The sequence below is a fragment of the Arvicola amphibius genome, chromosome 11 (genome assembly GCF_903992535.2).
Source record: "Arvicola amphibius chromosome 11, mArvAmp1.2, whole genome shotgun sequence".
In the NCBI taxonomy this organism is placed as follows: domain Eukaryota; kingdom Metazoa; phylum Chordata; class Mammalia; order Rodentia; family Cricetidae; genus Arvicola; species Arvicola amphibius.
The window spans coordinates 79,677,800-79,703,707 of NC_052057.2; the positions used below are offsets into that span (position 1 = coordinate 79,677,800).

A 25,908-nucleotide genomic window follows, 5' to 3' on the forward strand; every position below is an offset into this window, starting at 1 on the left:
TGCTCTCTGTGTTTTCTTTTAGTAGTTTTTATCAGTTTCAGATCTTATATTTAAATCGTTAATCCAAGTCTGGGATGTAGTTCAGCAGGAAAGCCCTTACATAGCATATGTGAAGCTTTATGTTCACCCTCATACACATACTTCAAAATAAAGTATATAATCATTTCTACATGAATCTTTATGTATAGAGTGAGAGGAGGATTCAGTTTCTTTCTTCTGTATGTGAATATCCAATCTTCTAAACATCAGTTACTGAAAACATTGTTTTTCTGCAGTGTCTTTTAGACAACTCTGTGAAAGATTAGTTGGCCACAAATAGGTTTATTTTGATGCTTCCAATCTTATTTTACTAGTTTACACACTTGTTTTTATGCCAATTTTGAAAACCATAGTTGGGAAACTTATTTTCAAACCAATTATTATCCTTCCAGTTTTTCTTTCTCTTGAAATTGTGCTGAGTCTTTGGGATCTTTTCAAGTTCTAATTGATATTTATTTTCTGTTAAAAATGGCATTGGATGCTGGGAGGTGGTAAGCAGAGGCAGGCAGATCTCTGTGAGTTCAAGGCCAGCCTGGTCTACAAGAGCTAGTTCCAGGACAGGCACCAAAGCCACAGAGAAACCCTGTCTCGAAAAACAAAAGAAAAAAAAAATCATTAGAATTCTTGTGGGAGTTGTTTAATTTGTAGATTGTTTTGGGTAGTGTGCTCACTTCAACTACACCAGTTCATCCAGTATATAAATGCGTACTATATTTCCATTTATTTATGATTTCTCCAGTTTGAAAAACCAATGTCATAAGCTTTCAGTTAGGTCTTTCACCTTCTCGGTTCATTTATTCCTAACTGCTGTGTTTTACACTATTGTAAGTGAAGTTGTTTTCTTTTTCTCGAGACAGGGTTTCTCTGTGTAACTCTGGCTGTCCTGTCCTGGACCTCACAGAGATCCACCTGCCTCTGTCTCCCGTGTGCAGGGATTAACGGTGTGCGCACCATCATTGCCAGGCTTGGAACGGTCTTCTTAATGTCATTTATCTCTTGACATTTGTTCCTAGAAATGGGACTTCATTTTGTACATTGATTTTAGACCTGGCAACTTCACTGACATCAGTTTATAGTTCTGATAGCTTTCCAGAAGAGTCTAGGGTTTTTTTTTTTTTATTCAAAAGATCTTTTTCATTCATAATTTGAAAACATTTTTCTTTTGCCTAATTGAATAGCAGTGGTAAGAGTGGGCATTCTTAACTTGTCCATCATTTTAGAAGAAAAACCTTCACCTTTCTCACTGCATTTAAAACAGGCAGTATCGTTTAACCTCACTTCATATTCCAAAAGATATTGGTACACTTACATTCAGGTAGCCTCTGTCGAACTTTTTTTCTTTTTCTTAATTCAAATCAATCTGGTAAACCATTTTTTCAAGAAGCAGAAAATGTTGGAGGGGAGTCTTTGTGATTTAATTGAGAAACAGTAGTAAGTAAAAACAAATGAATTCTCCAATCTAACCCTCAGAGTTTAGTTTTCTGGACATATTTTTAAAGGGACAATTTCTGGTGTATGTAAATTTATTTCAAAATAGACTTTCTATGCTTTCAAGATGTGGGAGGTACGAAGAGAATCTCCTTATGCTGTCCAGGCTGGCCTCAGCTCTTGGTCTCTTCTTCCTTCCTTGGCCTCCCAAGTAGTTTGGAATACAGGACTATGCCTAGATTACTCTTTAATAAAACGTAACTGGAAACAAGTAGGACAGGAGACTTATGAAACAATATTGATCAATATCGTGCTAGCTTCATAGGAAGTTACTAGAAGGGTAGCTGTAGTTCTTTCATGGGGATTTTTTTTTATATGATCAGTAGTGAAAACTTTTATGGCCTCTGATAATATTAACTTCTCTTTTCCTTTAACCTTTCTTTGTCACAGAGACACCAATTAGGACTGCAGCCAGCATAGTAGGTGTGTGATAAAATAGACTTGAATTGAAAGTGTTGTTTTGAGGGGGCTGGAGAGATGGCTCAGTGGTTAAGAGCATTGCCTGCTCTTCCAAAGGTCCTGAGTTCAATTCCCAGCAACCACATGGTGGCTCACAACCATCTGTAATGAGGTCTGGTGCCCTCTTCTGGCCTTCAGGCATACATGCAGAGACAATATTGTATACATAATAAATAAATTTTAAAAAAGAAAGTGTTGTTTTGATTAGTGCCAGCCTTTGAGTGGTTTCAGGGGATGAGTGTTACTGAGACCGTGGCTCCAGCGTGTGTAGAAGGTGGGAGGTAGACTGTGGAAAAGACAGAATGGGGAGAGGAAAGGAGGAGGGAGGGATAAAGAGAGAGACAGAGAACAGAAAGAGAGCAACAGAAATGTAGATAGGGTAACACATCTCAAACCAAACAGGTTTTCTCCACTCCTCTCTCTCCTTCCCATCTGATTCATCCAAATAAGGCCCCCGCCTCTCCATTCAATTCTCCTTGTCTCCAGCTCCTCCAGCTCCTCCCTCCAGCTCCTCCAGCTCCTCCAGCTCCTCCAGCTCCTCCAGCTCCTCCCGCTCCTAGAACATCATTATTACCCACCCACCACCTTCTTTCAGACTTTCTCGGCTGGCCATGGAGTCTAGTGTGCTCTGCCTACCTTTCCTAGCCAGTCTGGCTCCTGTCACCTACAACCCACGACAACCTGTCTCATGCACCACGCCAGCTTCCCCAAAGCATTATTTTCATTAAATCTCCCAACTGCAACGACTCTTAATTGCCGTTTAAACCTAATTAAAACTTCCTCAAGCCCTCCAGCAGTTAACTCTAGGCTCTCTCTGCTAGCAGCCCTAGAATGCGGTTCCTGGTTTGTGGGTCTCAGTGACCACCCTACCCACCCGCTGCCTTCTGCTTTTATGCAAGCTGCTGCCTGTTTAGAGTGCACACTCGGTGCCTCTTGCAAGGCATTCATTCTTCTGCTTGGCTTGCTTGTTTAAATTGTATTCACGGTTGTCCCATTCTAGCTGACTCCAACTGAGAATCCCAAAGTGTCCTTTGCCAGATGCATGAGGGAATGTAGCCTGCGTCATTCATGCCTTAATGGGGTGCACACACTTGTTAGCTAAGAGTCTCTACTTGACTGCTAAGTCCTGCTCTCCTTGGGACTGGTGATCTGGTCTTTCCCATGCCAGTTCAGTCTCCGGTGAGAAGACTGTAAATCGTGCTGGCTTTATGTAGTTCTAGAACTCCGGGTTCCTGCCTATACTACCAGCAGAACATGTATTGCATTGGAGGCTTTAGGCACACAGACACCCTTCTCCTCTGACTGCTCAGTTAGTGAGAGAGAACTGAGGAACACTGACAGCGGTGTCCACTGGGGCAGGAAATGATAGGACCGGGATCTCTTACTGCTTCTGGATCTCATCCAAGTGTTTATTGCTCCCAAGAGTGCTGGATTGTGGTGACTTGGAGTTCTAGCTGCTTCCTGCATGCAAGCATGGGCAGGGGCCATGTGGAGTGGCCCGGCCTTCTGATATCGGCTTTCCACATCATCTGAGAAAATCTTTATCTGGCACAGAAAACCTACCTCATTAATGGGAAGGATCCAGGACCCGCCAAACCTTTAGCAGGAGGGAATCCCTTCATCCACTTGTGGCTGGGGTGTCGGCTTAGCAGCTTGAGCTGATCCCTCTCTGCCACCCACAACCAAACAGCATAGGAACCGCCTTGCTCCCGGCATAGTGGAAACTGGAAACTCTGCTGCCAGGAGGGGAAGAACTGTCCTGGCCATTTTTCTCTCTTCCCAAGTGACAGCGGGCACTTCTTTCCTTTGCTCTATATAAGGGTCTCTAGGCAGGGGGACAGAATTCCTGAATAGAATGAACCCCTCCCCATGGTGCTGCTTCTGGAGCTCGATGAGAGTTCCTGTGTGATCCAAACCCTGGATATTTCCAAACCCAGAGATGGGACCCATCAGCATTGTCGCCAGTGCCTAGCGATGTTGATCCTGTCGGTACTGCGGCTTGTATTGGGTTGGTTTCGAGTGTATGAACCCAGTGTTCTCTTTGTGACTGACTCAGGCTGCAATAAAAGATACCCGGAGAAGGAGGCTGTCAACGTCAAGAAGTTGGACGGCGTTAAAGAAATGGAACGGTTTGCAGAGCACCGGGTGAATCCTCGCTGGCATAATGGAGTAGGTACATTCATTGCAATGACTGGAGTACGGAGCCTGTGGTTCTAACGGTGTTAACTACAACCTCAGGCCTGGGATTTGTAAGTATAAGGAGTCTAGTGAATGGCAGGCCAACTAGTCAGAATTACCCCTGGATAATGCAATTGAGACGTGTGTGTCTACATTTCCTTCTCCCACACCGGTAGACACAAAGGTGTATCCTTACTTTTAGGCTAATAGGATTTCTTGCTGGGCAGTCACAGCAGCCACCTCTACCAGAGTCTGCGAGGACCACTCTGCATATTAGACTTCAGATTTATTTAGTGTTTCCATGTTACATAAACGCCACTCGGAAAGTTTGAAGAAGCTGTCTGCACAGCCTGCCCGTGAAGAAATAGATCTGGAAATACCACTGGATTTCCCGGTATGTTTGCTGACTGTTGAGTACAGAGACGGGAGGCAAACTCTGCTGCTCTCACGCAAGCCGGTTCAGTTCCCTAACCGCAAATGGGAACTGCCTGCAGTTCTTGGCTCTGCCCAGTCCCTCTTGGTCATGTGTAAAGGCAAAGGAAGGAGACAGACTGGTGGTGAAAATGGCTCACCGTGTGGGAGAAGGGTTCATTTACTAGACCCCACAAGAAGCAAATGCTAGTTTAACAGACGAATTGAGAACAAATGAATTCTAATAGGAATTTCAGAAGTGGGGATATTTCCCCTCTTCTGGAAAATTCTTCAACAAACGTGTCTTTGTGCAAGTGACCCCCTTAAATAAAGTCACATTTGAACTCTAAAACCAAACGGACATGCTGTATAAAAAGATGTCTGAGGTCAAATCTTTACAGGGTTAAAATAGCATATTCTGGGCCCTCCTCACCATTCAACTGTGGCTTCCAACTTGATATTCTCATCTTGATTCCTATGAGAATATGAGGCTTATTTGATGCATGGAATACTTGATTATTACAGCTACACTCATAGGAACTAAACGTTGGGATGCAATCCTTTCTTCTTGCCTTTGTTGGGCAACTTTTGGTAGAAAATGTACTGTCCTCTCCAGTGATACTTCAAACCTCTACTCAGAAAACCACATTGGACATTCAGAAACCTGTGTATGAGTCATGTGATGGAGTCACCTTTATAACTTTTTCCAGAGGGATTAGGCAAAAAATGTAGAGAGGGGAGAAGCGGGAAGCAGATTCCAATTGGAAACTCAACATTTGAAAAGAATCAGTCTGTAAAATCAAGTGTAGTTGCAAGATGATGCCACGGTGGGGCGCCAAAGTTCTACTCGGCTAAAGCCTGCACTCTTCTTGGGGTGAGAGCCGATGCACTGGGGGAGGGGGGCATAGAGGGGTGGGGCTAGGGTGTCCTTTATTCTCCTGTTAAACTAACCTAGGAGACTTTGTTACATAACAAGTCTGTGAGTGGGGAAAGAAGACTTTGTTAGAGAGGCAGAAGGATGGCGGTAGTCGGGGTAAACTCTTAGAACCGAGGAAAATCTCGGGACTACTGAGCAGACTTTGGAGCACAAACGGTCCTCTCCGCTTCAAAAATTCTTTGGCTTCTTCTCAAACAGGGTCCCACGACCTCTTTTGAAGGTCCGCTTAGATTTGATCAGGGTCCTCCCCTCCCACACTCACCCCACCTCCGCCTCACCCCCAACCAAACTAGCGACCTTGCCCATCCTGCACCACCACCGCCAAGCTTCTGGGTGCCCCCTCCCATGTCTGGGGTCGTTGCTTCTATGAAGCCCGACTCTTTCTCAACGGGACACCGGCGTTGCAAGTCTCCTCCTGCAGCTCTCCCCCTCAACCCCCCAGGACTCTTCAACAGGGATAAAGGGCCACCTCCCCCGCCTGCAAGAGCCCTGGATGCTCAGCCGTCAGCTGCCGGGAGGCGCTGATTTCATTCCCGCGCGGCTGTCGCTGTCGGGGGTAGGGGGTTGGAATGGGGGGCGGCGGGCGCCGGGGGAGGGGGGGCTGGAGCCCAAGGGCGGGCGGGGCGGGAAGCGGCGGCCTGGGCCAGCAGAAGCTGAGCTACCCCCGCCAGGGTTTATTACATCCCAGCCACCCGCAAAGGTTAGGAACGCGCATTTAGAGACACGATAATCCGAGTTTAAATATTAAAAGTAAAATCAGAACCAGTGGAGTATTTACCTAGAGACCGAGCAGATCTCTTTTGGCGAGGGGAGAGGACTCTGAGGAGACCGTGCACTAGCTCTTCTCGGCCCTAGTGGCACCATCAGGGCAATCGGGACTCACTTGGTCTCCTTCCCCGCTGTAAAGAGATGGGAGAGTCTGAGACCCCCTCGCTTTCCCAAGAAGATCGTAGACTTTCGAGTTTTGTCCAAATCTTTTGCTTTGTCAGATTTCCCTTTTTAAGGGCTTCACGGACTAACACAAAAGGTGGCGAAAAGTGCGTTGGATCAATAGCAAAGATTGTTATTTAGATAACGAATTAATCTCCCTGTTATAATACTTTTTCATAGTGAACTTTGTACCCCTTCTGTAAGAAAAGGGAATTTAAAGGGAAAAAGTCTCAAACAGGATTAAGGTTTTAATTACAACACCCTATCGAAATAGTATGTTTGATGAGCTGATCTTATCAATTAATAGTAACGTTAAGGCTGTAGAAACAGAGTCACAGAAAATACGCTTAAGGGAGCCTCTATAAAGTAATCGCCCCTAGGAAGGTAGAGAGCCAGCAGGCCAGAGATACTGTGTCAAGAAGTGTTAGGATCCGCGCCTCTCTTTCTCTCGGTCCCTGGTCGGGAGCGCATCTGGGGCAGGGGGCTGCACGGGTGGAGGAAAATAACACATAAGCAAGCCTCTTCCAAGCCGAGGCCCACATCAAAGTTGGGGCCCCATAAGGGCGGTGCAGTTCACTGAGTTTGGGTCAGCGTTATATTCGAGGGGCAAATAAAGTGATTTGAACATGCATCAACAGTTTTCCATAAAATACGAGTTAAAAGAAGTAATAGAAGTAATCACTGTCTCCTCAAATCAAGTAGAAAACATTTCAATGCACTAATTAGAGTAATTAGAATAATAAGCCTCTGCCTATATGTGGTAAGACAATGTGTACAAACAACTTTATTTAATGTATACTGGTAATCAGCGATGCGTGCCTGCTTGAATGCTCAGCGCAATAAAACTACCCTCCGTCCGCCCAAACAATCAAATACAAATTAGTTTAATGATTGTGCCTGCTGAATGTCTTAGAAATCCACAGGCAGAGGCGAGTAAATAGAAGCATCCCTGTTTGTGTGCGACCCTGCCCCGGCTGGCCGCAGGGCCCGGTGAGTGACCACCACAGGCAGACGCGGCTGGAGCAAGCAGGACGCTCCAGCATCGGGGCTGAACCAGGCCCGGTGCCCGCACAGACTGCGCTTGGCCGGAGTCCCTGACAGTGTGGTTGGTCTGCCTTTCCCACCACAGTTAGCCAGCCAGCTCGGGACTCTACAAGGAAGCTTAAGAGACATCCAGCACTCCGGCCACCCCCAGACCCCCTCCCCCGCGCGCCCCAAGAGGCCATTCTTCCTCCAAGAGGCGAAAGGCCCTATGGAATCCCCAACTCCCTTCTGTGAGGTTGAGAGTTTCTTTCCACATGGAAACTGCTTTGGAGGTTAAGGAAGGCTATGGGCTGGAAGCATCCACCAGCCTGAGAATGAATGGCCGGCCAAGGAGTCCTGGGGCGCGGCCCGGAACTTATGGAGGCTCCCCTCTGATCAGAAGTACAGGGTATCCAGGGGTCCTTTCCCCCCGCCCCGCCCCCCCCCCCCCGCACTTGTCTCTCAGGAACTGACATTGGACTTTAGGCTCACAAGTGAGTGGCAGGTTCCTGGAAGTTAGAGACCCCTTTTCTTCCTTGCTTTTGCGCTTAGAAGAGAAAGTCCCTCTCCACGGAAGCGGGCCGCTGAGACCAGAAACTCTCAGAAGTTTGCTGAGTGGGAGCCAGAGGAGCACACATTTAGAACTTCGTTTCCCAACTTTCGGCGGTTCCCCTTCAATGCACAACCTCCACAAAGCTAGGAAACGGCCAAGTGACTTCCCAGCAGCCTTTTGTCCTGCCTCCACTTTCCCTGCTGTGGTGCCCAACTCCTTTTACTTGAGGGCCACCGTCTCTCAGAATCGCTTCTCCCAAGCTGATTGTTGTCCAGGGACTTTGCGGAGTCTAACGGAAAAGGATGGCGGGCAAACAGTTGGGGAGATTCACTAAAGCTCTAACTTCCCAGTCACCTCTGTGCTCCAGGCACTTCTGTCCCTGCCACCTGCTGCCTGTCGCCAAGGTCTTCCTAGGCTGGTACTTGCGTTTCTCTGCCCACGGGGCGGGCGAACATCATACACCCCATACATCAGTACTCAAAGCAGCACCCCAGCCTCAGGCCCTGACAGACTGATCCCTCAGTAGTCCCTGAAGGCGCTCACCCCTACGGACCGCCCTTGAGAAGAGAGACTTGGGATCCACCTCGGTGACTGCCCTTCTCACGGAGGTCAGGACTTTGCTGCCCTTGGAGACCAGAAAAATCCCCGATTTGCCGCACCTCTCAGCCAGGCCCGGGCAGACAAGGAATGATCAGCTCCCCTCACAGGCCTTTCTTCGGTGCTCAGGTCAGCTGCCGAGGTCCCCTAAGACCTCCATTGATCCATGGTAGATGCCTGGCAGTAAGTCAGCACCCATTCCTGCCTTGCCCAGTAGCTGTAAGAACTTTGAAGGAATATTTGTTAGGGGTAAACAACATCAACAAAAGTTATTAATGTCAAATAATTCTCTCTAGAATCCTGCGCTGTGGAACATAAAAGGTCACATAGAAATTCCTCTGACAGAATGAGATTTCTTCTGAGGGGGAGGGAAGGAGCGCCCACATTTTGCTCATGGATTTGCTTGAACCTTAAAGCCCTTGGATTACAATGGCCAATTTGTGTTACAAATTCACAAGGAACTTTCTTTCTTTTTTTTTTTTTTTTCCAATCTGCTGCCAAACTCTGTGGCTGTGGATTTTGGCCTGTGAAGCTGAAAGAGAAAATCTTCCCTTTCCTTTGTAAACAACAAAGGTAGAAGAAACACTGGTGGGAAGGAAAACATATGACCCCCCCCCCCTTTTTTTAAAAAAAAAAAAGGACCTCAAGTTCCAATTTACTCCACAGCGAAGTTGCCTAATGACGCATATGGCACGTGAAGAGTTAAATCACGACAATCAAAATTCTCACTAGGTTTCTCAGACTGGGCTCTAACACTCCCTGTCTTACCAAAATCCTTGGCACCTTGTGTGTGTGTGTGTGTGTGTGCCTTTTACCCACCAGTCCCATTCTCAAGCAGGGAGAGAAATTTGAGGGCAAGTAAAACCCCTTCCAAAGCCCAGGCTCTTTAGACACAAAACACTTATGGAAGCTCTCTCTTGCCCCCACCCCCATTCCAGACAAAGAGCTATAAAAACTCAAAAAGACGGGAAGAATGGACTTTAAGATATAGATGCACTTTTACTGGTGTATTAAATAACATAGCAGACATTTTTTAAAAAAAGAAATACAACTTAATGTTACCAACAATCAGAATCCTAGGAACAATAAGAGACTAGACTGTTTTGATGGGATGTGATAGTGTCTCTAATAACCTCTAGCAGCTAAGTTGAGAAGCAGTGTCTTGAAGGTCCAGGAAAGGTCCTACATGATAAAGTTGATTAACTTTTTTAAAGAAGAGAAAAAAAAAACGTTCTGGTTTTCCCCTGCGCAAACGCCAGAACAATGTGAAAATATTCTGATTGTTTATCTCCACACCCAAGCAAAGCCTTGAAGCAGCTGAAAGTCCTTTCCACCACTCCATTACTTGTCTCTAGATAGGCAGACATTGAAAAACAAAAACAAAAACAAAAACAAAATATTGGTCCAAGTTCTGGAAACATGGGCCAATTGATTCCACGAATTTGTGAGCTGGGTAGCAGACCCTTTTCTGTTTTTCTTATCCTGAATCAAGGGCCATGAGGAGCCCCAGTGCTCCTCTCCTGGCGTGTGAATTCCATTCAGAGACTACCTATCATTTCAAAAAGTAAACTTTCCTCAGAGAAAATATTTATCTAACACCCAGATGAACAGACCATTAGTCACATTGTACAGATTCAGGGTACTTCCTGATGTAGATTTCCCTTTTGAAGTAAACACCAGTCCTTTGCTTTACCACTGAAATATACAAGATGCCCCTATATCACCCCCGTTCTTTTTTTCTGTATAAACTCCATCCTTCAGCCCATTCTTTAATTTGTATGAGAATTCAGTAGAATTTAGAACAGAGTTCCATGAATGTATTGAAAAATCAACAAAGAGAAACCAAAAAGAGAAGAAATAAAAGGACAATCTCATCAGGCTCCCTGGCACTATCCAAGATGCTTCCACAAGGAAACTCAGGAGTGAGTGAAGACAACACATATCTGGGCCAGCACATGCAAGAGCCACCCCCATAGTCTCTGCTCTGTCATTTCATTAGTTGTTTCCAAAGGTACATTAGTGCCTTTATTAAAACCACTTCACCAGAAAATTCTGACAACCTGTATATAGCCTCTGTAGGAGCAGGAGAGGAGAGGGAAGACAGAGGTGGTTTTGTTGCTGCTATCTGAAACATAAAGGACGTTTCTTCGTGGGAACTGGCAATGTTTAAAATCGCCAAGCATAATGTTGTTTGTGGCCATTCCTTCCCTATGACCTTCACATGCTCTTTCATATATGATCATTCCCCATTATGTCTATATATATATAATAAATGTAAAATATGGCATGTTTTGAGCAAACACAAACACTGCGGGCTTTTGTCTTTAGGATAGAGATGGCTCCTCGGTATCTTAAATTACCCCATAGGTTTGTATTAGTGCCTATGACTTTTTTTTTATGTAGTGGGCCTTACATTCTAAGACTGCCAGAGAAGCTACTAGAGCATCGTTAGAATCTGAACGGCCAGCATGAATCAGGAACACAGTGTGCCTGTTTATTACATGATATTTCCCAGCCTGTTCTCAGCCCTCCTGGCTAAGAACAAAAATGCCTTCTCAAGGCCCACCGAAATGCCCTGCAGAGGGCAGATGCGGCTTGCTTTCTGCCTACAGCAGAGGGATATTGACCGAGAACTCAAATCTATACTTAGCTTAAACATTTTACCCATCAGCATGTCTGCGGTCACAAAACACTTCTTCTTCCTGTCACTTCTTGTTCAGACTATTGATAAGATCATTTGGCAGAATCTGTTTGGGACCCATGTAATATTGACTAGGAATTAGAAAGGATGATCAGAGGTAATAAGCCCAGAAACTACTTTCCTAAATGGACATTTCTATTTTAAGTCAGTGTTCCAGGGAGGACTTTAAATACACCAGCAAACTTATAAACTAATTCAAGACTGTTTGAGCACCCCACTAACATTAAAAGCTATTTTATTTGTTTCTTTTTTAAGTGCAGTGCTCTGTCTAACACCTGAAACAAACCATTAGTACCATGGCTTGAGTCTCTTCAATACATTCTTCCCCTCCTCTTTAAATTTGGAGTGTGTGTTTGTTATCGTTGTTTGCCTGATGAGAAAGAAGCAATGTCGTAAAAAGTATCTTTCCCAGTGAATCTAAGATAAACAACATGTAGCATCTACTTTTAATCACTTGGTGAACACATGGCATTTTTGTTGATGAAAAGTATTTGTTAATTATAAAGAATAATTTCTAGCCAAGTCTCACTATTCTGAAGATCCCAAATAATCTTAAGCACAAGTGACTAGAGGCTAAAGTTCATCTAGTTTCACTGAAGCTTCTCTGGACACGCCATTGGCGGAGGTGCAGCTAAACTGGAAGGAAGGTGTAGAGAGATGGGCATGTATTTGCAAGGCAAATGTTTTCTGTTGGTTCAGGAAATGGCAAACAAATAGAAGTTCAAACCAAAGGACTATTTGATTTAATCCTATAAGGCAGCGAAGGAAATATTTGGGAACCATGGTAGTTTCTGCAAAGAAAAGTCCAAATAGTAGTCTTTATAAAAAAAAATCAGGAAAATGTCTCTGGAAGTTATAAACATGGAAGCTGGCAATATATGTATAAAATTTATTCCAAAACTTTGTGACGTATAAAGGAAGGGAAGTGTCTTATACACAACTGAGCTCAGTATGTCTAAAGTCTTAAGTCTAGGTACGGCTTCTCCTCCTCTTAGGACTTGCACTATCTTTAAAAATAAAATAAAGATATTTCAATAATTAGAACAAACTATGAAGGTATTGTGCATTTATGTTTTATGTAATAATAAAATATTACTTTAACATAAATATATAAGGATCTCTGCGCTTTTATTTTCCCCACAAGCACAATCAAATGTACCAAAACAAAGCATTTTTTAAAAGAAACTGAACAAAAAAAAAATGACATCCCATATAGATCTTGCTACCTTCTCATTTAAAGCTACAGAAAACCAGATTTCAGAACCTTTGCTCCAAAAGAAATAAATATACATTGAGGCAGGCCACGTAAAACGATATGAAAATATTTCCCTGGGTAGCATTAAGAAAAAGAAAAATAGACAAAGAAACATTTAAACTATTTCTGCATTTCAAAAGACAGATATGAAACATATATACATACGGTAAGGTTCAGTGGTAACTTTCAATTTTGTAAGCCTATGAGAGCAAGAGAAGCTGTAGGCACATCCTCTGAACCCCAGCTTCCAACCTTACCTACTTGGTAGCAAGGATCTGCAAATTCATTTCCTCCTTTTACGATTGGCTATTTGCCCTCCTCTGGACGGCTTCACTGGAGTCTAGTCCCCACACATCAGGAGAAAGCAGTGGGATCTAACCTGAAATAGCTCTATGCCATCGCCTGTGACATTCACTGGGAAAAATGAAATACAGGCAAATAAATCTGCCCATCAAAAGTCGCCATTTATCTTGCAAAAACATTGAAAATGAAACAATCACAGGTGTTTGAAGAGACAATACTGGATAAAGCATATTTCCTAAAACCTTACTACTGAGTGCAGTGCTAATCTGATGTTGAACCACATTTTTATGGTAGTGAGAATTTAATTTTTTAAAATAAACATTTATCTAATACCTAAGAAAGAAATAAAACCCCAAACATTTAAGGTTACTAAAAAAAGTGTTTTCCCTTTTAGCGCCCTTTTGTGCTGATAACTATTGATTTTTTTTAACTGATCACAGTTTAGTGGTGTTAATTTTAATATAGTCATAAGCTTTTTTTGTTTTGTTTTTTGGTTGTTGTTGTTTTTTTTATTACCTACACCTTTCAGAATATTCTATTGTGTTGGGAGTAAACCATTTCCCATCGAAACAAGGTAAAAAAAGGAATACACTGAAAAAATTCTTAACAAAGGGGGAGAGAGGAAGTATTGAAAATGTCCCCCCCACTTCATTTGTCTTCCTTAATGAAAGAGGGGGAGAACTCTGTCCAAGCTGAACTGATATTTTTCTGTAATAAATTATGGGAGAAGATGGTGTAGGACCCAAAGTATGACTTGATAAACAAATGAACTGCTAAAGACAAAATCTGTCTATCATATATATATACATATATATGCACATATATGTATATATATGTATATATGGTGTATGCATTTGTGTGCTAAGAAACACAGTCTATGTGTATGTTATCAAGTTCCTGGGTTTTTTCTTTACCTACAAAAAAAAAAAAAAAAGACCTAGTAGAGGGACAAAGTTTAACCACTGCTGTCGTCACAACTAATCCCTTATAATTAAGTTATTGAACCCAAAGGCAGAGAACTATACAGTGTGTTTTCCAGTTCTCTTCAGAGTTCCCAGTTTCTTTCTGGTGGACAACTCTAGCAATATATTTAACCTCGCATCTCTTCTGAGTTCTTTCACAAACGGCCGGCCCTGCCTGATAAAATGAAGTGACCGGTCACTCACTATCGATTTTCCTTTTTCTTCCCTACCTAGAAATACTGCCTGAAAATGAAGTTTACCTTGTGGTTTACAAAAACCAGTGCTTACATTGATATCCCAAACAGTATTCCTGCCTTGCATAAAGCGGGGAGACCATACACATTTCCTGAATGCAAACATTTATTTATTTTATATGAAGCCAATCACTTTGCTTTGATGGAAAGAGCCAATAAATGTTACACCAGGTCTGCGGGGTCTAAAGAAAACCAGAGTTTCTAAGCAGTAAGGACAAGGGACATGGGAACACTAAAAATGGAGGTTGGCCAAGAGCTGACTTCTGTCCTCCCCGCTGGAGAAGGTAAAACAAAACAACCCAAAAGGACAGTTTCAAAATTAACAGTGGGTATTGAGGGAAAAAGAAAAGTTGAACTTGTTAATGTAAACTTCAATTTTCTTGCAGTGCAAATTTGTGTGGTTAAAATTTGCCCATATGTTTTAAAAAAGTGTATTTTTCCTCTTTCCTGATGGGGACCCATGTTAAATAAACACAGCAGCACGTGTCAACTTTGAGCATTGGGGAAGCTGCAGTTTTGTGTTTTGTACGGTTTGGTGGACTTTTCTTTCTTTTTGGTAATTTATTTATTTAGTTCTCCCAGGTCTCTCTCTCTCTCTCTCTCTCTCTCTCTCTCTCTCTCTCTCTCTCTCTCTCTCTCTCTCTCTCTCTCTCTGTCACACACACACACACACACACACACACACACACACACGCCACTCCTCTTCACTAAAAGACATTCTATTTCACTTTCTGGGTACTCGTTTGCAAAGGTCAAAACCCATCATTACACCTGCTATCTGTTTTAGGATAGTCCAGTGTCTTCGTTCCTTTCCCTTTCTCTTATTTTCTATTTTTTTCATTTTTAAAAGACCGTAAAAATAATAATTAAAAATAATAATAAAAAACAATCAGAAGTTAGAGGGGGGAACAGAGGTCCCGTGAAGGACCACGGACCAAAGGGGAGGGGGAGCCCCACGCTCTGCCCCTCCCACTCTTGAGTTCACTGGACGGGCGTCTGCACCCCGTGGTGTGGTGGCGTGTCCCTACTCCCCCCGTACACATCCTCGGCGCCCGGCAGAGTCCCTCCGGGAGGGGTCATCCTTTTCTCTTTCTGTCTCCTGTTACAAAACCAAACTCTCACCACCTCCTTCTCCAGCTGTAAGCTGTCCGCGAGGGAGGTGATCTCCTGGGCCGAGGGCTTGGGGCATTTGAGGAAATGGCTCTCCAGAGCCCCCTTGACGCTCACCTCGATGGAGGTCCGCTTTTTCCGCTTGCGCCCTTGCGCTGCGATCTTGTCTATGCTGGTGGGGCTGCCCGAGGACGAGTCTGCCTCTTCCAACCACTTGTTCAACAAAGGCTTCAGCTTGCACATGTTCTTGAAGCTCAGTTGCAGGGCCTCAAACCTGCAGATGGTGGTCTGCGAGAACACGTTGCCATACAGGGTGCCCAGCGCCAGCCCCACGTCTGCTTGAGTAAATCCTAGTTTGATCCGCCTCTGCTTGAACTGCTTGGCGAACTGCTCCAGGTCGTCTGAGGTCGGCGTGTCCTCGTCCGAGTGCGGGTCGTGGTGTGCGCCTGGGTGGCCCGGTGGGCCTTGTGGGGGAGGTGGCGGGGGAGGTTGCTGGTGAGGGTGAGAGTGCGGATGCGGGTGGTGGTCTGCATGATGCGGCTCATCGTGGGCGTCCCGCAGGCCGTGGTGGTGCAGCCCAGCCGGCTGCCCTCCTGCGCCCAGCATGCCGTTCACCGTGAAGCTGGGCTGCGAGTAGAGCAAACCGCCGTTGGACGCTCCCATGGAAGGAGGGAGGTGAGCTGCAGTCGCCGCACTCCGCCATGCCCCGGGCCCGGGGTGGTGGTTGGCAGCGTGGTGCACCAGATGTGGCGGTCGCTGTTGTTGTTGCTGCTGCTGCTGCTGTTGTTGTTGCTGCTGCTGCTGCTGTTGTTGCTGCTGCTGTTGGTGCTGCTGCTGTAGCGCTCCTGGCCCGTGCAGCTCATCGCCTCGGCCACCCTGCTGTACCACCACCGAGGGCTTGATGTCCGGCTGGCCTAGGGGGCTGGTGGACCACGGGGAGCCGTCGCCACCTCCCCCGCCGCCTCCCCCGCCTCCTCCACCGCCGCCGCCGCCGCCCCCGCCGCCGTGGGACAGCGCGGTGATCCACTGGTGAGCGTGGCTGAGCGGGTGCCCGTTGCTCTGCAGAGCGCCGTAGTCGCCCTGCACCAGGCTCTGCGCCTCGCGATAGCCCCCTGCGCCCTGCTGCATGCCACCGGGCGGCTCGGCGTGCACGATGGAGGCGCTGGAGGTGAGCAGGCTGTAGTGGTTAGACGCTGCGGTCGCCATGACTCTCGGAGCCGGACTGGGCGCTCTGGTTAAAGGAGCCGCGCATTTGACAGTTACTTTTCTGCCTGGGGCTCTTTCTCCTTGCTCGCCCCGCTTCTCTCCCTCTCTCTCTTTCTCTTTCCCCTAGCGGGCAGCTCCGACGCCCGCTCCGACGCCTTCTGTTGCTGCTCCTGCTATTACTGCTGCTGCCTCGCTGCCTCCCGCCCGCCCGCCCTCGCTCTTTCTCCTCCTCTCCCTCCTCTCGCTCTCGCTCACTCTCTGACTCGCTGGGCGCTCCCCCCTCTCCCCGCGCTCTCAAGCTCTCTCCCGCTCTCTTGGCAGAGCCCGCTCGCAGCGGCACGCGCCTGGGCCCCGCCCCCTCCACCCCCTCCCATTGGCTCTGCGCCCTTTGATTTACGTGGATACCGCTAGCAACCTCCCAGGCCGGCGCCACTGATTGGTGCAGAGCTCCACCACCCCCCCCCCCTTCCCTCGGGCGCCCAGTCTTCTCAGTCCTTCCTCTGGTACCCCCACCCCCAGCCCAGCGATTCAGATTCTCTTAGTTCTCACCCCCCTCTCCTCTTCTGTCCCCGGCCTCCACCTCCCCTCTCGGATGGGCCCCGCCCCCCATCTGTCTCCCAGGCTGAGAAGCCTGGCAGCGGGGCGGTCCAGGAGCTCTGGTGGACTACAGTCGCTCGGAAGACTTGTACGGAAGGGAGTCTACTTTCTCTTCCCAATAGGTTTTTTTTTTTGGGGGGGCGTGGATCGTGGAAGAGAAAGGCTGGGTCTCACAGAGTCAGCAGGAGTCCTATTTTCATTCTTCTAGGGACACACACACACACACACACACACACGGTGTGAGTGTGTGTGTGTGTGTGTGTGTGTGTGTGTGCAGAGCGCGTTCCAATGTCGTTTAAACCTAGAGCTAGAACCAAAGCCAGACTAATCGAAGCCTTCTTTCTTACCATGGGTAGAATTACAGCGCACAGGTGTCTTGTGCTCTTGGGTGTATAGATACTTTTGTCCTCAAATAAAGATCCTCACCTTCCCTTTCACCCCAATAGCCAAGATCCCTTAAGCTTCAGATCCTATTTTATCCCAGTTTCTTTCTCAAAAGGCTCCGGGAGAGAGAGGCTCAACCTACGCCCTGGATTTTGAACAACTCCAGTTGCACGGTAGTGCCTATTCTAACAGCTCAGCGCTCTGAACTGGAAACAAAACTCTGGAAGTGTGTGCCACACTGACACTCGGGTGTGCACAGAGGTTATGGTTCAGAGAACCGGGAGTTTTCCTGGACAGACCTTCGCCTTGTACGAACCTTAGGGAGTCTCATAGAAGAGTGAGCAGCCTCGGACTGGTGGAGCTGCTGAGCGCGGCTCTGTAAAGCCGCGCAGCTGAAGCTGTGCGCATTTTCATCCGACTCCAGGCCTGTCTGTGCAACTTTCGCATTAGTTGCTCCAAGAGGGAGGAAGATAGGCGAATGGGCTCCTGCTACGAAGTCCTTTCTAAAGAGCACTTCAGCGGGCACCAGAGGCCAGGTTTAGTCTAATGTTTCAGGTGCTGGCTAGTTAAACCTTCTAGCGGTTAACTTCGTAGTGAGACCTAGAACCAGTGCATTCACAGCGGGGGATCTGACCAACGCAGAGCATCGCGCCTCCAATTCCTAAGAAGCTAGATGGCTGTAGCCAATTTCCGCGCCTGAGAGCTGGGTAGCAGAGTTCTAAGCTCAAACTCGGGCTTGAGCGGCGAGACTGGCAGGCACAGTCTGGCGGCACGCACAGGTCCGGCACAGCGAATCAAAAGTATTGCGCCTGAAGGAAAGACCTGCGGAGCACGAATGGCCTCCCCACCTTCTCGCCCTGGCCCGGCGCCTGGTGGTGTTCGCGCCGGCTCTTTCGGCCAAATCGACGCTTTAAAAGGAGCATTTTAGGACCTCGGAGCATCTTAATCTAGACAGCAGAATGGAGCGGGCCAGAAAAATTCATCATGACTAACGAGGAGCGAAGCTCTTCCGGGAGTGGCTGAATTGTTTATAAATCAATGGGGCTGAGCACTAGTCCGGGCTAGGAGCCTTGGCTGAGAATCTCCACGTGTCCGGTGTTTATGAACATGTGTGGAGGAGTCAGAAACAGCTAGGGGAGGGGCGAGCCCACCCTGCAGCTAACAGGACGGATCTACACCTTCCCGCGCGCACCCGCTAGGCTACGATTCACATCGAGCGCCTGGCGAAGTGTTTCAGCGTGAACGCCCGGCTGCGCACCTGGGGGCTGTTAGGAATTTGGTAACTTTGCCAGGCCAGTAAAACATTGAAAAGTTCCAGCCTTCTCAGTGCGCAGACTCAGCGACTGATGAGGGTGGTTTTTTTTTTTTTTTTTGGTTTGCGCACTCGGAGGGGCGGGGGGGGGATTGCGGGGGGGGAGACAGGAGAGGCAGCATCCTCATGTCACCTGCCTCCTGTCCTCTGCTCCTTATAAGATATTGTCTGGTTTGGGGAGCGCGCAGGTCTCTCTCCAGCAGCGTTCCTTCCCAGTCCTCCTGGCTTTGCTTTCTTGCTTCCCAGGAGTTCAGAGCTACAACCCACGGGAAAATTTAGCTGCCTGGAATGACTTAAGGCAGTGTGCGGAGAGCGATTCCCTTCCCTGGCCGCAAGGGCAGGTGTCCTCCTGTTCCTATTTAATTTCACTACTTTTAAAAAAATATACAATATACAAGGACCTTTGCAGCTCATAGGATGATACCCTCAAGGAAAGAATTAAGTTTCCAGATATATTTCCGAGGGATTTGTGGCTTCCCCGGTCTCTGTAAGAGCCCCTCCTCTCCGTATCTTTCCTATCCCCCCCCCCCCCAAGGGGTACCCTGCGCACTGAAAGCTAAATATGTGTGCCTGGTGGTGATGGGGGGGGGGGGCAGAAATTGGCGGCATCTGAATATCAGAGCTTATTTTGGTGGGACTTCACTGTCCCTTAATGCCAGCAGTTCCTCCCAATTTTGACGTCCCAGGTCTGCACTTCACACTACACCCCCCACCCCCCCCACCTCCAGCCCTGCCTCGTTCGCTGGCTAGCGAAAGAACTGGCCGGATTGCTTCCCAACTGGTCTAGCTGGGAGAGTGGTACCGTGGCTTAGAATGCCTATTGAATCCCGAGAGTGTACTAAACGGTGTCCCGCCAAGGGGCCTCAGCATCTGCTTTCACGCCCGCCTCGGGTGTAGGGCCAGCGAAGGGGAGGGCCGGGCTGGGAGCTCAGCTCCACTTGGAGCACCGCCCCTCTCCACCCCTCTGGGAGCCAAGGCCGCCTCCGCCTGTGGCTAGGGGCCTGGTTGGCTGTAATGCGGGGTTTTGAGCATCTGGGAGTCCGGCCCCCCGCCCCGCGTGCCTTCCCGGGAATCCCAGAAAGCCTGGCTCTCAAAGGTTTTAGCTCCAGATGGGGTCCTCCCTCTGGTCCCACGGTCACTAGCGCGGTCGTTTCAACTGACCCAGTCAGGAAAGAGACCGCCGCTTTGCCTGCCCGTCTCCCCCCGAAACACAGAGCGTTGAAGGTGTCTCGGGTAGACTCCTTCGGATTTTGATTCAGCTTGTTCTTTTTCACTGTTCAAAGCAGCTGTTCAAACACTGCGGCTGCTTACGCTGACGTGGAGAGGATTTCAAACAACCCTAAAATGCTTTGAACTGACAAGGTGCCTTGATAGCTGCCTCACTCCAGCACAGCTCCTCCGGAGCACTTGCTAGGACAATGGCTGAGCAAGCAGTTGGTGCTGGCCTCTCTGCCTGGGGCGAGGACTGCCCAACCCCCAGAGTCCCTACAGTAGGGCTAGGCTGGCGGCACAATGGAGAGAGATCTTGTCTTAGGCTGCACCTCAGGTTCCCTCAGATCTCCTGGAAGGGCATTCTTCAGCGGTACTGTGGCTGCTCTGGTCTGAAGTGGTGTGGGCTCCGTTGGGTTTAGAATGCACTGAGCAGAGGGGAAACAACCTCAATACCCTCACGACGCTAAAACACAAAAACAAACAAAACCCCACCGGCCTTTCTGCTTCTTGAGGTACTGTGCCGGGCTGTGGAAAGCAGCAAACAGCATCTTGACTCCAGTATCCCCAAATCTTCACCTGAGTAGCAATTAGGAGAGCAAACCAAGCTCCACAACTTGAACTCTAGCTTGTTAATTTGTAAACATGCTCATGTCCTATATAAAATGTCGTTTATGTATTTCTTTATGTTAGGAGTCGACCTAAGGTGTACCTAAACCATTCTCCTACTTTGAACTGAAGCCACACAGTTATTAAACAGGAGAGATGGCATTCATTTGATAGATTTAAATTTTTCCTCATTATGCAGTCTCAGAAAAGTAGAAATTAGGTAACAACAGAAACAAAGAGAATTTTTTTAGGTGCCCAGTGGAAGAGTAGAAGTGGCAACTGATTTAAAATTATGTAAAAGTGACCATTGCTTTTATTTTTTTTAAAGTACCTTGGGGTGGGATTACCCCTTCTCCACCTCCCCTTCTTGCATTTTGCTCTTCCTCCAACCCCAGCAGCTGCTTAGTGGAGACCTCCTCTCTCCACATCTGAATAGAACTTCTTTGCTCAGGGCCTACAGAATGTCAAAACTGAGGCTATAGCATCAGAGCTCCAGGTTTAAAACCACCCCACACAAAGAGGCAGCCGGTTGCCTTTAAGCTTCAAGCACTGCAGCCTTGGGAAGGCATTTATACGGAGCAGAAAAATGCATTGACAAGTCGCATGTTCTTGGGAAATAGACAATAAAATTTACCTCAAAAATATATGTTAAAGAAATCAATCTTAATTATGTAGCTATGCACTGTCTCTTGAACAAAGAATCCCCCATTTAAAATTTTATGTTCCATCTATAAATACATTTTGCAAATTTCTAAATGTTCATCTGTCCCTATGGTCCTGGAAATGAAAAAGAAACCCTGAAGAATCATAAGGTCTCTGAAAGTTGCAGTACCTAAACTCATGGCAAGTTAGTTTCTTGATGGCTTGTGCACACAGAATTCTGTTTATTTTTCTCTATCAAGTAGTCCATTGAAATATACTATTCAGTGGTATTTGAAAATTTTAATGGAAATAAAGTTATTTGGATTCATGGGTATTAATCTTCTTTCCCTTCTTCAAGATATGGATCTCATCATTTAAAATGACCCACTCTTCGTCATCCCAAAGAGAATGTTTTATAAGCAGGCATGGCTTGAAGACTTCTAACATCCCACCACCCCGGCAGTCTAGCTGTTTCCAGGCTTACTGTGAGTCATTTATCAAAGGAAGCCTGATAAATTTTGAGTGTTGAATGCGAGGCCAGAGCGTAGAGTCACTTCAGCAACCTGCCAGACCCTGTGTGGAGAGGCTGAAATCTCAGGGACAAAACATGATGGTCTTTGTGCCTTTTAGCTCACTTCCTTGAAATTTCGTTGTCGAAGTACCAGAGGTTAAATAAATTCCTAACAGTGAAGCCTAAAGGTGTGTGTTTTTCTCTTTACCCTAAGGCAGGTGGATGGATGACCACCAGGAGGAGATGGCAACACTTTGATAAATTAAAGTGACTTAAACAGAAACCCTCTAAGCTGGAAAGCATTTGGAAGTGTTCTGAGACGAGGCTCTTGTTCCAGTCTTTACCTCTCTTCATCCTCTGCACCCATCTGAGAAGGCAGGCCAGGTCACCAGCACACCTGCGCCTGGACAAACCGTTATTTCACTGAAGCCGAGGTCTGGCTTTGGTTCTGCGCCCCTAAAAGAAGCAGGCTGTTTTCAGTTGAAGTTAGATTTCTGTTCTCTTAGTCTCCCAGCACAAAGCACGAATGCAAATCCCTTCCAAAGTGTACAAGTACACTTAGCAATTTTGTCGTCAGTGCTGGGGGCCGCAGCCAGCAGGAGTGGGGCAGTGTCAGGGAGAGGTGTTTTCTTGAGAGCAATTAGCCACAGTGGTAGTAACTGACTGCCGAGACCTCATCCTAGGTCCCCGAGTTTAAGTTATAATAAAGTTAAGGATGGAATTATTTCTAAGGAAGAATTTTCAGAATGTGGCCTGTAAAGTGTTTTGGGATTGCCTGGAAAAGGTCTAGTGAAAGGAAGCCTTAGGTAGAGGGAGTAGTGAGACTTCCTCGCTTTGCTCGCCTTTTCTGAGAATTTTCGACGATAATCTAGGGAAGCCTTGGCTCTCATGTGTTGCATGCAAAACAGAGAAAGAAGACAAGGCAGAGACACAGGCCTGATCATTTTAGTGCCCTAGGTCAAAAGGAGAGAATAATGAATAGGCTTGGAACTTAGTTCTTGGAAGGGAACTTAATTAACCTTGGAAGAGTGAAAGAAAGGAGGGGGGGGGGAGAATCAAGCCTAGCACCGGACGTAGGAGGATTGTTTTTATGTGTGTGTTCGCGCGTGCGCGCGCGCCCTGCCATACAGGTGAAAACTACTTCATGGATTATCCCAATTAATTTTTAATCCTGGAGCGGGGGGGGAGGGGGGAACCCCTGTGTTTCTTTTCCACAGGATCATCACTCCATCCCTTCAAATCTGGCTGAGAAGTTCGCTGTGGGAGCACGGAGATCTCGTGCGCGCGGGAGGGGGGGATCTTGTAGTCTTTGCCTCTGCCTGCACGCGTGATCAGCAGGGGTGTGGGGAAGGGGCTGCATCGGCTGGTGAGCGTTGTTCCGACCTCCTGAGGGATTGCTAGGGACGGAAAAGAAAAGTGTGTGTGTGGGGGGGTGTCCCTGGCTGCGGAGCGCCGAGTCAGGTCCTGGCAGCTTTCCGGGAAGGAAGACAAGGGCGAGAAGCGGGAGGCCCGGCCATTGTCCAGGGAGGGCGCATTTTTGTCCCGCTGCTGCTGGTTGCTATAGCGAGCAGGGAAATCCAAACAGAAGGGCTCAGTTAGCTCCCCTTGGGCCTGGGAGTAGGGCTCCCTCTTCTCAGCCAAAATAAAAGTGCCGCCTAGGGCCTGGCACTTTTACCAAAGAGCTGACTGCAGCTTCCAGAAGAGGGGCCCCGGAGACCACAGTACAGAGCAAGGAGAGGGGTTCTATTGGCAAGGAACAGCCGCACCGGTTACTGATAGACTCCCCCGCCCCCGCCACCCAAACCCACTCTTTTCCTGCCTTATTCTATTTGGGGAAGAAGAAATTCCCTACAACTTTCTCAAACTCCCATTATGTCCCGTGTTCTTGAAGACCACTCTCCAGCAGGACTGACAGGAGCGAATGGCTCCGCAGGCGTCTCCAAGAAGGACTACAGAGCTACCCAACCTACCGAGAAGCACCGGCAATACCTGGGCCACACTGCCCTGGTCTGACTTTTAGAGTCACTCAGAGGAAAAGTTGGCTCAAAAGTAAAATCGATGACCATGCAAAACTTTAACATTAAAAAGACTTTTATTTTGCAATAGTTTTAAAAAAACCGAAACAAGCCTTGCCATTCAGCTTTGAAGACATTGTGAAGAAGGGTTGCAGTGAAGTCTTTTTGTAGGCATTTATTCCTGTGTGTGTCATTTCTCCAACAGTACAGCTCCTTGGAGAAAGGAGAATAACAATATTTAGTTAGTAGTAAACTGTTAGCTTCAGAAAATTCTGAGCTCATACTTTGTCAAGCGAGAGTCACAGTTGATGACAGGGCAGATAAACAGTCAAGATTTTATTCAGGATGCTAACTTTCTCCTCCAAAGGAGTGAGGTGACAGGGACTTTAACAGTATTCTTGCTCTACCTCTACAGCAACTTTTAAAGCTTGACATCTTTTGCCTCCTTCCTCTCCTCTCCCATTCTCTTTCTCACTCTCTCTCCCCTAGAAAGTTCACTAAAAGCTACATCGAAAACTTTTATTTGATTTGAGGAAAACATTTAAAGTCAAGTAATTGTTTCTCTCTCCTTCCACTATTTAAAATACATTCTTTCTCTCCTAATGAAAAGCTCTTTTAAATAGAAAGTTCATACAACTTTGGAAGAAGTCCCTTAATTTATAATGATATTCACATTTTAAAAAATGCTTGAAAGAAATCATGTTAATGAAGAGAACATTCACAGTAATTTGGTGATAATTATCAGAATCACCACATATTCGCAGAGGCTTGAACAATACGTGTTCAGAGAAAAGCAAAACACATTATTTTAATAGTCTGATATGCAAACTATAGACCGTTCAATTATGTAGCTTAATAATGCATACATGATGTGATCTTGTTATTGGGATAGGAGGGTTTGCAGTGAGTCACTCTGAGTACCAAGAGTGCTCTCACATCCAGTAAAATCCATTGCCGTGGATCAGAGGCCCCTGCCAAACTGCATTTAAGAGTATAAAAATTAATGACTGAGAATTTGAGCGTTAAATTAACATTAATTATATGACCTGCATGCTAGAAAGATTAAATTTCTTACACCCTAATTAGATAACATCTCCTCATACATCAAACGATTTCTATTTTCAGTTCCAGGTTTCAGGAATACAGCGGCAAGTGCACATGGGGCAGCTAAGTGTTTCCTTAGCTGAGGTCAGTTTTCCCTTCAAACGTTCACTGGCAAAGTATCAAGACTGGAGGTTTAGGCAAGAGACTTAAGTTCATTCCGACCTTGCACCGGTGGTGGTAGTTGGAAAGCAGGGACTTTGGCAGGTGGCTCTCAGATGAACCTGAAGCCTTAGGGGGTCCCTTTTGCAACAGTCAAAAACTAGATTGAGTCCACCCGCTAGTCTCTCAAGGTCTGCAAAACTAAGTGGCAAAAGTGCTGAAATCCCAGTCAGCGAATACCAGTGAAGATGGATTCCTCTTTAAGAACAGAAACCTCTTAGCTTGAAGTGAAAGTTCTTAAGTTGGTTCAAAATGAAGGTGAACACAGTAAAACAACGTGAACAAACGCACCCAGTCTTTCTAATGGGGAGGGGACAACCAAAAGCCCAAACAATAGAGCCCACTTTCTTCTGGGAAGGCTTAGAAGTCTGTGGTGCAGTGACATTCCCAAATACCACCTATGCTGATCACAAGTACTCCTTGCTGTCCTGGTCACGTCTGCCTCGGTTTGACCTGGCCTCGGCCCCGGGGACTGCCCCCCTCAGGTTGAGTTAGGTTGGGGGGCAGGGCACGTCTCCACCAGGCGAAAATCAGTTGCAGACAGAGAGGCAGCAGAAAAAGGGCAGGATTAGGGGAGGGGGAGAAGCACCCTCCCACACACCACAGGCAGATGGTTGGTGATGGCCAGTTCATTCTCTTGGTTTCTAAATCGGGACTTGCCGGTCCCAGGGCTCAGAAGAAAGCTGTCCTGCGAATCTGGTTTGGAAACAATACCCAAGGAGTTAAATTCCTTTAGGTTGTGGGGTTTTCTCCTAGATACACTGTATGGTTCGGGCGGATCACGTCCCAGTGTGCCTCCCAAAACCCTCACCTTCCACAAGGACGGTAGACCATTAGGATAACTGCTCTTAAGGCTGGGCGGGACCAGAGGGGCAAGATTAAAACCTCAAGGCAGCCAATTCAAAGTCACTCAGAATAGAGTTTTCACGTGTCAGTGTTTCCATTCAGCTACCTTCAGGC

At 46.9% G+C, this 25,908-nt stretch overlaps 1 protein-coding gene across 1 annotated transcript; it reads right to left on the reverse strand.

The window, feature by feature from the left end:
* Nucleotides 1-15,071: 15,071 nt before the first annotated feature.
* Pou3f2 (POU class 3 homeobox 2) lies at nt 15,072-16,406 on the reverse strand. Its single transcript, XM_038348286.1, has one exon. It carries the CDS (start codon nt 16,404-16,406, stop codon nt 15,072-15,074), a length of 1,335 nt encoding a protein of 444 aa, XP_038204214.1.
* Between the last annotated feature and the right edge of the window lie 9,502 nt (nt 16,407-25,908).

Bases quoted from the DNA above. Each gene is read 5' to 3' on its own strand.
- Pou3f2 (XM_038348286.1), bottom strand. From the start codon at position 16,406: ATGGCGACCGCAGCGTCTAACCACTACAGCCTGCTCACCTCCAGCGCC.